Below are 14,009 nucleotides of genomic sequence, written 5' to 3'. Positions count from 1 at the left end.
ATGCTGAAAGGCATATGTTTTCAGAGAATAAAAAATTTTCAATTGTTCAGTTCTTACTAAAACTGGCTTTTACATATATCTCCCCCCCAAAAATGGTGAACTTCATCGCTGAAACATGAACCAGATAATCCTTTTCTCACAGTAGGCAGATTACCACTCAGTTCACAAAAATTCCATTTCCAAATTACTTTTGTTCATACTTTTACATTATGTTAAATATTTTATAAAACTTCAAGCATAAGACTATATAACTGGATGTTTATTACTAAAAAAATACTAACCATACTTAATTACATGACTAAGAGTTTGAAATGTACAGGTTTTTCTGATTATGCATTAACACCATTAGAATCTGTGTGTTGAATATTAGCTGACCTATATAACATGTTTGCTTCCTAAAGCTTGCTAACTTTTTTTTTTATAACAATCTGTTTCTTGTCAATTTCAGTAATTTTTCAAAACCTAACTAAATAGCATGGTGCATGGGAAGAAATCTCACTTGTGTAGTACAAAGTTGATAAGACTAAGATATTCTTGACCACATTGCTATGTACCTGAAATAAAATGTAGACTAAATTAACAGCAAAAAAAATTATTCATGATTTTCTTTATTAAAATAATTTTATGCAGTCTCTTGGAAAGGAGCAGAACAGAATAATTTTGATATTTTTAAATGGCAGGGCACACTGAATTTAACTGAACTTTGTATCTGTAGGATTTCTTCCTTCCTCCTACACATAAATTAATATATTTCTCACAGATTTCTGTTAACTACTTCTATTATCTAAATGTCTACCCATATGAGTAAGTGAATGACTCATATCACTGAAATATTTCATAGGATTTTATGATGACATTTCAGTGAAAAATCCCATTTTACCTTCCAGCAAAACAATCATAATTATTCTCAAAATACATGAAAATAAGAGTTCATCAGTGAAATGGGATTTGAGATGACAGATTTTTAGTATATTAGAACATTTTTGCAACTTTAATAAATATGTATAGTATGAAATTGCTGTTGTTTTTAAAGCTTGGTTATCTCTTTCCTACTTTATAATTTTAAGACATTCTAGAGAGGTTTAAAATACTTTTTAAAAGTCATAAATAAGACACTTATGGTCATTTGCATGCACAACTAGCCTCCATTTATATATTGTAAGTGAAGTCCAATGGGACCATGGAGCATACACAGAGGCCATCCTTGCCTCCCTCAATAAATTCTCCTGGCCCCTCGTGTCATAGGCCTCTGCATGGCCTCCCTCTTCCCATATCTGACTGTGACTATTTCTGCCATCTGCCCAGGCAAACAGGCTCAAATTAGTAGGGGATTTGGTGAGGGAGGCCTACCTTCTGCCACAGTCACCTTCAAGTGGAGAAGTGAGCATGGCATCCCACAAGCAGTACTCCGCAATGTCTTGAGGTAGGGCAAGGCACTAGTCATCTCTGCCTTAGGCTGTTCACCACCCATCAAGTTTGCCATATGACTGGGTGGATCTCTCTTGCCTCCCCTGGTTCAGGTAAATAAAGTGTCCCAGTGTGGAGATTTCAATCCCAAGGGAGTCACTAATTCACCATAGGCTGAAAGAACAGACCCATGGGAGAAGATATTGACTCTACTCCTGGCAAAGTCCCCACATTTCTAGTTTGTACTGGGTCCCAAAATTTATATAGTCAGTTTTGTGCCTCTTACAAGAAAAATAAATCCAAAAACCTTTATAACTATCACAGCATGACCATGGTACATCTCTTTTCAAGTGTCATTTGTTTCTAGGAGGCTAGTATCCTACTTCTCTCAGAGATCAATTGTATAGTACCCGAATTTAAGCAGTTCTTTATGCTTAGGGGCTTTTTCTTTGTCCTAAATTCTTCCTTTAGAAAGTAATATGTAGCCAAATGGAAATCACATTCTGAACTGGTTGTGTTTTGTGTTTATTGTGAGCCTGGGCAAATTCCTATGTAAAATAACCTCTCTGAGTTTTAATTTCCTCGTATATAAGAGTATTGGATTGGAAAATATCCATGAATTCTCTTACATATAAGATAGCACTACAAAGTCTATCAAGACCAACATAAATCAAAGCCAAGAAATTAACAGATCGTATTTCTGACCTCAACTTACTTCATTAACTGTCCTCAGGGGTTCTTAAATTATCACAAAAACACTAATTTTAAAAATGCACCATAAAGGAATGAAAATATAGTAAATATAAAATAAAATGTAAAACACAAACATAACCCTGTGGCAAGCATTTCAAGATTTCAGGCACCCATATTCAGAGCTCTTAAGTAATAATCATAGTTATTATTACTACAAGGTACCAATGAATAACCCCCCCACACACACACACACACACCGCTTAAAAAATTCTTATTTTCAGGAATAAGGATCTGAATTCCTTTCTCCTAAACTTTGAGTCTCCAAAACTCAGCTACTCTTCCCCTGGTCCCTGGTGGGTGAAGTGGAACATGAGGGACAAGAGTACCTGAGCAGGTACAGGGGAAGGGACATCTGACAATAGTCTCTCTTCAGCATTACTGAGCTCGGGTTCATGGTACAAGGTGCCCCTGTTGTGTATCTGTTGTGTATCTGTGCACATGCATGGCCATTGAGAGACATCTCTTGTGGTTATCAGTTCAGCTGTGATGTAACTATGGATGGATTTAGACTATCTCAGGGATGCTGCATCAGTTTGGGGGCTAACCAAGAGATCTGGTCCAGAATTTCCCAAACTTCCTAAGGTCTTCCTATAAATTCTCTAAATAAGAAAAACAGAAACTTAAACAGACTTATGGTTTTACTACAATACAAAATTTCATCTTAGGTTGAGAACCAGATCAATTTCTGATCATCAGGAAAACAAGATGACATTTATTTGGGGCGATTACCATGCTACAGAACAAATCAAGCCCTTTTGCTTAATTTGCATTTTCCAAGAATACACAGGACACCATCCAGATAGAAATATACCACAGTGCCCAATTCTTGCAATTAAAGAATGCGTATTGGGGAAGATAAAAATCTCAAAGAGATAGACATAACATTTATCACACATTAAGAAAGGTTGTCATGGCAACTTTGCTTGAAGATATGTATTTTAAATCTAAGTAAATTTAACATTCAAAACACATTTGCATCGCCCTCAAAGATTCTGTATCAAGATTTTTTTAAAATTTCAATTCCTTTGAATCTCCACCTTCTTAAAAGCTTAACAAAATCTTATGACTGCAGCAGCTGTATAGACTTAAAGACTTCTTCAGAAGAATTTTCTTAAGAAAAATCTAAAGTGAAAGCACAATAATGTTACTCTCCTATTCCCAGAAGCTCTAGGCTTCTCCCTTTAAATTTTTTAATTGTAAATTGGCCCTACCATATAATCTCTACAAGACTGTATCTGCTATCATTTATTTTTTTTTAATTTTTTTTTAATAGAGGCATGTTTTATTTATTTATTTATTCATATGTTTGTTTGTTCGTTTTGTTTATACATGCACTGGGTACAGTCAGAAGTGCGGGAGGGTGAGAGAATTCACCAGAGCCAGAGCGGGGAGCAGAGCAGGCAGAAGGACCGAAGTACACTGCTGAGGGGAGCAGCGGGCGGCAGGAGAGGTCTGCGCGCCATGTGGGACCCTCCTCTGGTGGCCGGGGAGCAGCAGGAGATCGAACCGGCGCCGCAGAGGCCGCGGGCAGCTTCGCAACCCAGCGCTCAACCGCTGCGCCACCGGGGAGGCCCCTCTGCTATCATTTAAAGCTCCTAAATTCGATTATTAATAAGCTGATGACCTTGCAACCCGAGCAATAAATCATAAAAGTTGAACAAACCTAGGGCTGCAAAATAATTAAGCAACAAGTCATATAAGTAACTAGAATAAACACTGCTCTTTAACCTAGTCAAACCAATTTAGTTTTGTTTTTGTTTTTCACATTTTGAAAGTTCCCCAGTACTCCTAGTCAGCATCAAAGTTTTCCTCAAAAAGATGCCTAGTTTCTCTTGTCATATACTAAAAATGACAAAAATAATGGTTTGATTTCCAAAATTCCTTATGCTTTTTTCCCCATTACACTATAGTCTATAACTAAAGCCTTCAATTTGTAGCGAAGTAATCTACAAGTTCCTTGATAAGTCCCATTCAGTCATTAACCCAAAGCATTATTGAGTTGTTCCAAAGTCAGAATCTAGACAGTGCGTGTGAGAAGGTTAAGTTCAGGGATATGAGACTTTGAAGTTTTACCTCCTGGGGTGAAGCACAGAAGAGCCAGAACACATTAATATAATGTCTATTTTATTCACTATTCGACCTCAGTGTCTTGCACAAGACCTAGCATACATTAAGTATTCAATTAAAAAAAAAAAAACCTGCCTGACTATATGAGCCCCTTTTGCTTCAAAAAGTTGGAAGAGGGGTAGGAGAGAGTCACTACAGCTAGGAGGTGCTGGACCTGATACAGAAAAGGAGTAGAGGTGAGAGAATGACAGAACATGAAGTCCAGGCGGGTTGGTTCTAAGAATATAGAACCTGGTCTAGAAAATCTTTGGGCCATCATGTTGAGACTAGCTAAGGAACTAGCTAAGACAGATGTTCCTTAAGACTCCTTTTATCTTCAGAGCATGTTGGAAAAAATGAGTTCTGTTGTATGGAATACTCTTCCATGAAACACTGGTTTTATGGGGTAATAGGTGTAAGAGGAGAAAGAAGTATCTTCCTCAATGCATTTGGAACACTCAATGTTGAAGTTAAATCAAGTTAAAATAAATTTCTCTACTATAGACCTTCTCATCACTTCCAATATATGCATATGTAATATAAATATCTGAGAAAATATAATATAGAGAAGTGAAGAATGAACATGAGCAAGGAACATTTTTCTCAGAGTAGCTCATAAATCAATGTTCAATGAGAAACTCTGGGAAATGCTCTCACTTATCTAATAAAAATTATTGATCCTTAAATATTTCCTTATTTAATGATGACCAAGTGAGAAAGAACAAAGGACTGCTGCTTATTAACTATTTTAATTAATATTTTATATAATTTTAACCTGTTTAAACCTATGTTCACAGGCATCTCTGAAAGATGTTACATACTTTCAATAATGAGATATTTAGCATATCACAGAGGCCTATAAAAAATCTCTTTACAAATGTAAATTGTCCTTTACTTTATTCTTCATTTATAGAAAACCTCCAAGAGATTTCACTCATTTCTTCAAAAACACTGTCTTTTTGAAAACAAGCATCTTACAACTTCATGATATAGTTATAATGGTAAGTAACACTGTTTAATTCCCTATCCTCATGTGTTAAAAAATAAAGCAAGTATTTAGATGTAAACAATTTTTAATCTCTAAACAGGATATTTGTAACTTATTTGCTCATGGCATTTTATCACACACTGTCAAGATCCATTCAAGGCAATTAAAAGGAGAAGTGGAACTGGAATAAAGGACGTAATTTTATGTCTTTTTATTTATTGACCAGATATTTTACAGAATAGCTCCCAACTCAGATTTTACAATTATCCATTCATTGTCATAAAATTCTATAAATCAAATATTAAATTAATTTCTATTTTAAAAGCCTATGCCCCCAAAATAGATATATTCTTGCAGCTTTTACAAAAAAGAAGTAACAAAGGAAAATGTTTAAAATCCATTAAGAAAAAATAGACCATATTTTTATGATTGCAGTATATAAAAATACATGTATGTAGAAGCAGGAAAAAATTGAAGTTGTACTAATGTGGTAGACTTGGCAGTACTGTGGGTTTTTTTAAAGATTTATTTTAATACTGCTGCTATAATACTTTTAATCACTTTTCCTTAGCTATTATGAACAGTACATCATTCGAAATTTTCTTGATTCCCTCTTAAGTCCAATAACCCTATTGAAGGTATTAACAAAATTTGTTTAGATCTTTTACTATTTCTTAGCTAATAATTTGCCTATCTTAATTTACAGTATTTCTTCTAGCAGGAATGAAAAACTATTTTAGTTTATCAGTGAAACTACTGTGATCCTTGAAAGACTAAATAAGATAGTGCTTGGTTTATAACGAATGCTAGTTTCAGTCCTGTGTTCTACTTTCAATTTAGCTTCTATTTCACCTCAGTCTCAATCCTTTTTAATCAGTGCAGGTCACCTCCCAGGCTCAAAGCAACACTGTATTGTGTTGTCTTGGCTGTGATTTCCTCTGACTTCTGTAGCAACAGAAACTGCTTTGTTGTCATATCCCATGGCCAGCCCCAGCTCCTTCCCTTCTACCCTAATCTTTGCTTTAGTAACTGAAAAAACAGATAAGAGTACTGGCTAACAAGAAAAATAAAGTCACTAGTATGAATTTGATGATATTATTAAAAACTGCCTTGACAATAGCATCCATTTTTCTCACAGCTATATTCTTACAGTTACTAACAAGCTCCTTGGTGTTATTGATCATGTCCTTAGTTTTACACACTCAGTTGAATTGTTTTTAAAGGAGTTTTCAATTTGTCAACATAACTACATATGAAAAAGGTACATTTTATAGGTTAACAGTACTTTTTATAGATCTGGAGGGAAAATAATGAATGTCTTAATTTGTTTGTCCCTGAGTCCACAAACAACAACAAAGAGTCTTAAGATTTCCTTCACAAGTTGATATGTCATCAAAGGTTGAACTTAATTATAATGGAGATTGTTCCTAGCATAGTAATTTCATTTCTTAGATGCTCACTGTAACACCAAAATTTGTCCTAGATTTTAGTAATGTAGATGTACAAATGCATAACTGGTTCATTACATGAATGGAGAAATAAGATCACTTTGGGGGGAAGGGTGAATTATTTGAAACCTCCTTCTATACTCTTTTAGGAGAAACAATAATAAAAAAACCTCTCTCCATATATCCTCCCATAGCAGAGAGAGAAGTTCTCTCATATGTCTTCTTATAAGGACAATGATCCTTGCTCTTGTAAGTGGAACTTCATGATTTAATCCTCTCCCAAAGCCCTCACCTCCTAATACCTAATAATGTGAATTAGGGCTTAGGGCTTCGACACACGATTTTGGATGGACATAAACATTCAGTTCAGAGCAAACAATTTTCCTTTTTTTTTTTTTTTTTTGTCTAGGTAGAATCATTTAAATAACTGAATTCATTTTAAAGTTGAAAAAAATAAGAATATCATGAGAAGAGAAAAAGAATGACAAAAATCTATACTGAGTGAAAATATGAATATTTCCGTTATAAGAAAACCTTACTGGTTCATACTATATTAAATGAAGAGACCATTATGTATAGTAAGTGTGTGAAAATTGTATGTGGACAAAAAGACAGTAGAAAGAACTACCTCAGAAGTTCAACATTGGCTAACTTCATTTAGGGGAATTATAAGTAACTGAGTTTGCTATTTTTGTGTATATATAGTTCTTAGGTTTTTCTACAATAAACCTATATTATTTTCATAAAATAAAAACTTGGTTTTTAAAATACAATTATTTTAAGGTGAAGAAAACATTTTTTGACATAGGTCTAGAAAGAAATCCATTCATATAAAATAGTGAAACTGTATATTCGTGGACCATATAAAGTATGTTTTTCATTTTTTTTCTCAAACAGATACACAGAATTAATTCTATTAATTTTATTAGCACAAAGTGTGGAAGGGCCCTTTCATTCCATAAAAAAAAGTGCTGTGCTGACATTTTTAATAATAAACTTGTGAACAATCAAATAGGATAAAGATCAAAATCAGTGCAGAAATAGTTTGAAAAAAATAAAAAGCTACAAAACTAAAGAGTCTTGCTACCAGGTATCAGTAAAGCTGAGACTAATAAAATTTTAGTCATTTGATAAATACCAAGGACTAAGATAGTGAATAGTAATTTACTTTGTACATGTGTTTTTATATTTAAAAATCCTCTAGAACAGGATTTATGTAAGTTAAGTTAGTCACATAACATGGATAAAACATGCCTATTTAGCTAATTCTTCAATCCTTCATTTTCCTTGATTCCAATCACTATTAATTATTACACATTGCCACATTTATTGGCAAAATGCCAACTCACTCTTTCTTTCTCTCAAAGGCCCTGTTTTTGCCTTAATCACTGCTGATCAGGACCCACTTACTCCAAAATTATACTATCTCATCTGATATTACTGACAGTTTACATATCAGTTGCCTACTCCATCCTGTCCCTGCCATTTCCTATCCACTCATGCTACTTGGATAACAAGGGAAAATGCTTTCTATTAAAAAAAAAAAAAAAAAAACAGAAAATGATAGCTGGGAAGAAATAAATTTGATGTATCATGTTAGAAAGAACATGATACTATGATTTAAGGATACATTTCACTTAAAATTTTGGAATTAAGTTAATCCATAAATTAAAAACTTTAGTCAGAAATAAAGCGTGTATCAAATTACTTAAATTATATTTCCACCATTCATAATTAGGTCCCAAATGTTACTTATTTGACTATAAATATGGCATAAAGTAATTAATAACCAGGGTACACTCTTGAAAACAAAACTCCAAGTGAAATTCAGCAGTGTCAAAAAATAAGCCTACTTGCAAACGTTAATCATTTTTATTTTTCTTTCCTCTATCTGCACTTAGCATTTTTCCTTCAGTTATTAAGGAATGTATTTAAAAGTTTTTTGAGAATAGTATAACCAGAAAAAGTAGACTACAGTACTATTAATAAAAAAGTATTAAAAACAAAAATGTGTCAGCACTAAAAGGTAAATTTTGAAAGATACTTAAAATAGGTAAAACAGCCCCAGCATTTCTTTGCTCATAAACAAGACTTTTTCTAAACTGGCTGTTTTGGAACAGGGTGGTCCCCAGGAAAAGGGGAAGTTCCAGGTTCCCTGCCCCACCCAAGGTATCCTGGAGCTGAGCAGGGAGGAGAAGAAGCTGGAGAGAAGGCAAGGAGGGAGGAAGGTGGGGACCCAGAAGAAGACCTGGAGGAGGGACATGAAGCAGAGAGGCAGGTCAAGAAGCTGCAGTTTCTTTTTGGTCTTGGATTATTTGAAACAGATGTGGGTGAGAGATGTGTAGGGAGTTTAACAATGGCAGCTTTTATCTTGATTTTCATTTTGCTCCTTCTGTTCCAGATGTGCTGGCCTCCTTATGCCCCTTTCCTTGGGTATCTACCAGGAAGTGCCTTAGACCTGTGGCAGGCTTGTGGGCCTCAGTGACTCTGCTTTGGGCCAACCCTGTTTGCCTGGACATTTATCCACGAAGGGATGGGTAACTTGGGAGCTTGATTTGGAACCTGTATTCTTTCCCTTATCTTTATCGCACACTAACTGTATTAAAATTCCTTTCCATCAAAAGTTTAATGCACTAGGGTATGTTTTGATGCAGGGGATGGCAGAACCTATTTAGAGGAGGCAGGTTTGGGGGTTCTGGTGTGTAACCTATTTAGAGGAGGCAGGTTTGGGGGTTCTGGTGTGTCCTTCAATCTGCCCTGTAACAGTTTCTGCTTTTTAAACTATTTGTGTCTTTTGTCCATCTACTTACTGCATATTTTCTTACCAATTGTCAATTCTTTACATGTAGTATAAACATTATCCCTTTCAGTCATATTTTGCAAAGATTTTCAGCCACATTTGCCTTTTTTCCTCCTTTTTTTAAAAATGTTTGGCTACTGTTCTCTCGCTTCTTATTTATAGATTATATTTAGTGTATGACTAATAAAAAAATTGGGGATTCTGGTTTTTTCCACAGATGAAAATTAGTATACTATGTGTATATATGGAAGAGTAAAAATGTAACATCCAAAAATTAACATAAAAATTTAAAAGGAGAAAATTAGTGGAGTAATTTAGTGTTAAGATTTCCAGTAAAATAGGACAGCCAAGCCTTAATCTCAATTGTCATTTGGAGGGGCATTTCAAAACACATTAAGAAATAACTATTCTTTTTTCAGAACTGTTCAAAATAATAAGCCTTATACAAGTAATGAAATCAACATCTGTCACAAGAGGAATAAAAACAAAAATATAAAGTAGGTTCGTCAATGAATTACTCAAACCTAGTAGCAATTATTAAGCACAAACTAATTTACACTCAGAAAATAAGAATACTAATCCAAGAAATAAAACTATGGAAGTCCTTTAGTTTCCTTTGATGTAATTATTAGAAGTGTGAAAATGAATTAGGATTATGTTTTTCTTTTATGAATGCTCAGAAACCATTTCCTAAATTATGCAAAATAATTTCTCTTCAAGAATGTAATTTTTAGAGATCAAACTAAAAATATGTGAAAATGATAGAATTGAAAGTGATAACACAAAAATGTAAATGGGGAAGATTCCCATTAAAATTATCAGTATATTGGGGCAATAAGAATGAATGTATATCATGCATTAAGAATCTTGGATCTACAAAAATCCCAATTAACATAATGAAGTACTAATAGGTGTTTATATGACTCATTGATACCTGATTTATAAAGGAATTCAGTATGTATTTTCTGAATATATATTTTCCTTAACAAAGTCAAATATAAGTTTAATATCTCTTTGAGACAGTGATCCAGACCTCTTCCCTGGAGGACGTTACCAGTTCATACTTAGTTTCAATGACTTGTCCCTCCACAGAAAGTAGACGCAGCCTCCTCACCAATACACTCAGAAGTACTGTTGTCACCATATATGCAAACCTAGTGAGGGAAAAATTGACTGGTTACTAAAGACTAAAAATTATACTTTAATTATGAAGATTTCTGATTATCACCAGAAATGATCAAAATTGCAAGTACAAGTCTGGCGTCTTTCCTTTCACTTTACTTTATCATCTCACCTCAACTCTGGGCATTCTTGGGTGCCTGAGAATCCAAGCGAGGAGAAAGTTTTCATTACTGACTCATCATCAAATCGGTCTGGATCAAATCTAAAAAGCAGATGGGCTAATCACAACAGCGCTCTACTGGCATTTTACATATTTATACTATAAAAACACAGATACACAACAAAGGTTTTTAAAAAATAAAATTAGCAAGTCCTCCCTGGTGGCGCAAGGGGTTAAGCACCACACTATGAGGTAATACGCAGCCTCTGCAGGAGTTCAATCCCAGGCCAGCGAGGAAGCAACCCACATGGCGGAAGCTGACCAATCCTGTCTCACCCTCTGCTCCCCTCAGCAGTGTGTTTCAGTCAGTCTGCCTGTTCTGTTTCCCATTCTGTCTCTGGCGAATCCTCTCACTGCGCCACCCCCCCTCCACAGGCCTCTCTGGCCTGTACCCCAGCTCAACGGCCTGCACCACCAGGGAGGCCCTCAAAATAAAAATTTTTGAAAGATCTTTACTATAAGAAAAGAAAATAATTCTGCTTTCATTTTCTTTATTTTTTAAGTATAAACAATCTTTTACACTTGGAATATATATTTTACTTCATGTAAAAATGTATCAAAATCAGTAGTCTTAAACTACCTTGAAAACTGAGGCCCTAATGTTTACCAGGAGATATTTATATGTTTGCAGATGAAAAGAATCAAACTTGATTTTTCAAATTTTCTGTAAAACACCTCACAATTTTAAAGATCAAAAATAAAATAAAACCCCAAATTTAGAATAGAAAAATCTAGTCTCAAATATTGAGGGCTTTTTATTTTCATTTTTTAGCTTTACTGAAGTATAATTGACATAATAAATAAAATTAAAATAATATATTGGAGTGTACAAAGTGATGATGTACAAGGTAAAGGTACACACTGTGAAAGGATTCCCACCCTCAACTTAGCTAACACATCTATGATCTTACAAAGTAACCACTGTCAGGTGTGCATGTTAAGAACAATTTCTACTCTCTTAGCAAATTTCAATTATATAATACAGTATGACTATTATTATAGTCCCCATGTTATACATTAGCGCCTCAGACCTTTTCCATATTGTAACTTACAGGTTTGAACCATTTGCCAGACTTTCCCTATTATTCCCATATCCCACACCTCTGGCAACAACCATTCTTCTGTTTCTACGTGTTTGACTTTTTTTTTAGATTACACATTTAATTGATATCATGCAGTACAGTAGTCCCCACTTATCAGTAGGGGCTATTTCCAAGACCTGGAATGAATGCTTGAAACGTAACAGTACTGAACTCCAAAACTATGTTTTTTCCTATGATAAAGTTTAATCTAGAAATTAAGCACAGTATGAGATTAATAGCAACAATAATAAAATAGAACAATTATAAAAATATACTGTAATGAAAGTTATGAATGTGGTCTCTCCCTCTCTCGCAAATTATCTTATTGTACATAATATTTTTGGATAGTGGTTAAATAAGGTCAACTGAAACTATAGAAAGCAAAACCACAGGAAAGGGAAGACTACAGTATTTGCCTTTCTCTGGCTTATTTCATTTAGCACACACCCATCAAGTTCATTCTCTTATGTAAATGGCAGGATTGCCACCTTTTTTAGGCTTAATAACATTTCACTGTATACATATATATATTACCTCTTCTTTATCAATTCATCCACTGACACTGAGGTTGTTTCTAAACTTGTAAATAATGCTGCAATGAACACAGACATAGAAAATATCTCTTCCAGTTAGTGACTTCGTTGCTGGATCACACAATAATCTATTTTTCACTTCTTAAAGAGCCTCCATACTATTTTCCAAAGTGACTATACCAGTTTACTTTCACACCACAGTACACAAGAGTTCCCTTTTATCCAAATCTTTGCCAGCATTTGCTTTATCTTGTCTTTTTGATAACTGCATTAAGCAATACCCACTTAACAACAAAAAGTTCCAAAATTCCATTGAAATTAAAGGACAGCTATAGAGATAGGAAACTAAACAGATCGTAGATAGAAGTGGCAATAGGAAAGACAGTTTAATATAATAAACAAGAGAAAGTAGTAAACAGAAGATATAAAGGGAAGACAGTGGCTTTATTTTGGCTGTATTATTGTCAGATATTGAATTTTTACCTCAAAACTTAGAAAAGGAATGCAAAAACATGCAAACATAAAAATAGTCACAAAGACAATGACAGATATTCATACTTGTATGGTGATGGCCAAGTACTAGGATCCTGAAGTACCACACCAAGTGCATAAAGGACAAGAGTCTGCCAAAAAAAAGAATTATTCTAATTAGTCAAAGCCCAGAAAGCCAACTTATCCTAAAATACTCTTTTAATATAGTGAATATAAAGTAATAGACGAAAACAAAGGACAACAGTGGAGAAGGCCTCCCAATGCATGTCAAAATTTGGAAGCCTTAAAGGAATGACAGACTTAACTATATTAAAATTTTAAACTTGTGCACAGTAAAAATAAAACAAAACATATCAAAAGTACCATTACAAGATACATAATAGACAGGGAAAAAAAATCTGCCATATACTGAGAGTTAGTATGCATAATATACAGAGACAAATAAGCTCACAAAGAAAGAATAGCAAGTTAGAAGTAGATAAATCACAAAACAAGAAATACAAACTGTTAATACATGTATATAAAGCTGCTAATCTCTCCAATGATGAGGGAAAACTATATACTTTCTCATAAAATTCCAAAATATGTAAAAGATTATTACAACCAGAGGTAAGGATATGGAAAAGAAAAAAACATTCTCATACATTGTTGCCACATATATGAATTGCTTTATAAGAGACAATTTAAATTTAAAATACGCATGCACTTTGGGCCCAAAACACCATTTCTAAGGCTCTGTCCTATATTTGTGCAATTTTATAATTTGTAATGATAAAAAAATGTGACGTCAACCTAAATTTCCATTAATTGGTAATGCTTAAATAAATTATGGTACATTCATACAACATAAATAGAATACTACGCATCCATTGACATTGTATTGAGTGCCAGTTGTACTAACAGCCATGATACACTCAATAATGGAAGAAAATTGAAGAACAGGGCCTCCCTGGTGGCGCATGGGGTTAAGACACAACTTCTGAAGCTATCTGCAGCCACTGCAGCACGATTTCGATCCCCGGCCAGGGAGCTCCCACATGGCACAGCAGACCTCTCCT

General features: G+C 34.3%; 1 protein-coding gene across 3 annotated transcripts in view; it reads right to left on the bottom strand.

The window, feature by feature from the left end:
* Positions 1 to 10,505: 10,505 nt before the first annotated feature.
* The window catches only part of CYP20A1 (cytochrome P450 family 20 subfamily A member 1), a gene marked incomplete at both ends in the record, with an annotated part of 35,942 nt that continues 32,438 nt past the window's right edge, over positions 10,506 to 14,009 (bottom strand). For all 3 annotated transcript variants that reach the window (XM_084243885.1, XM_084243886.1, XM_084243887.1), the window contains 3 exons: positions 10,506 to 10,656; positions 10,797 to 10,886; positions 13,018 to 13,082. In XM_084243885.1, coding sequence (XP_084100011.1) covers positions 10,506 to 10,656; positions 10,797 to 10,886; positions 13,018 to 13,082 — 306 coding nt within the window. The remainder of the gene's footprint in view (positions 10,657 to 10,796; positions 10,887 to 13,017; positions 13,083 to 14,009) is intronic.

The sequence above is a fragment of the Talpa europaea genome (genome assembly GCF_964194135.1).
Source record: "Talpa europaea genome assembly, chromosome: 1".
In the NCBI taxonomy this organism is placed as follows: Eukaryota; Metazoa; Chordata; class Mammalia; order Eulipotyphla; family Talpidae; genus Talpa; species Talpa europaea.
The sequence above is the reverse complement of the archived record's forward strand: the minus strand, read 5'-3'. Positions and strand labels throughout refer to the sequence as shown.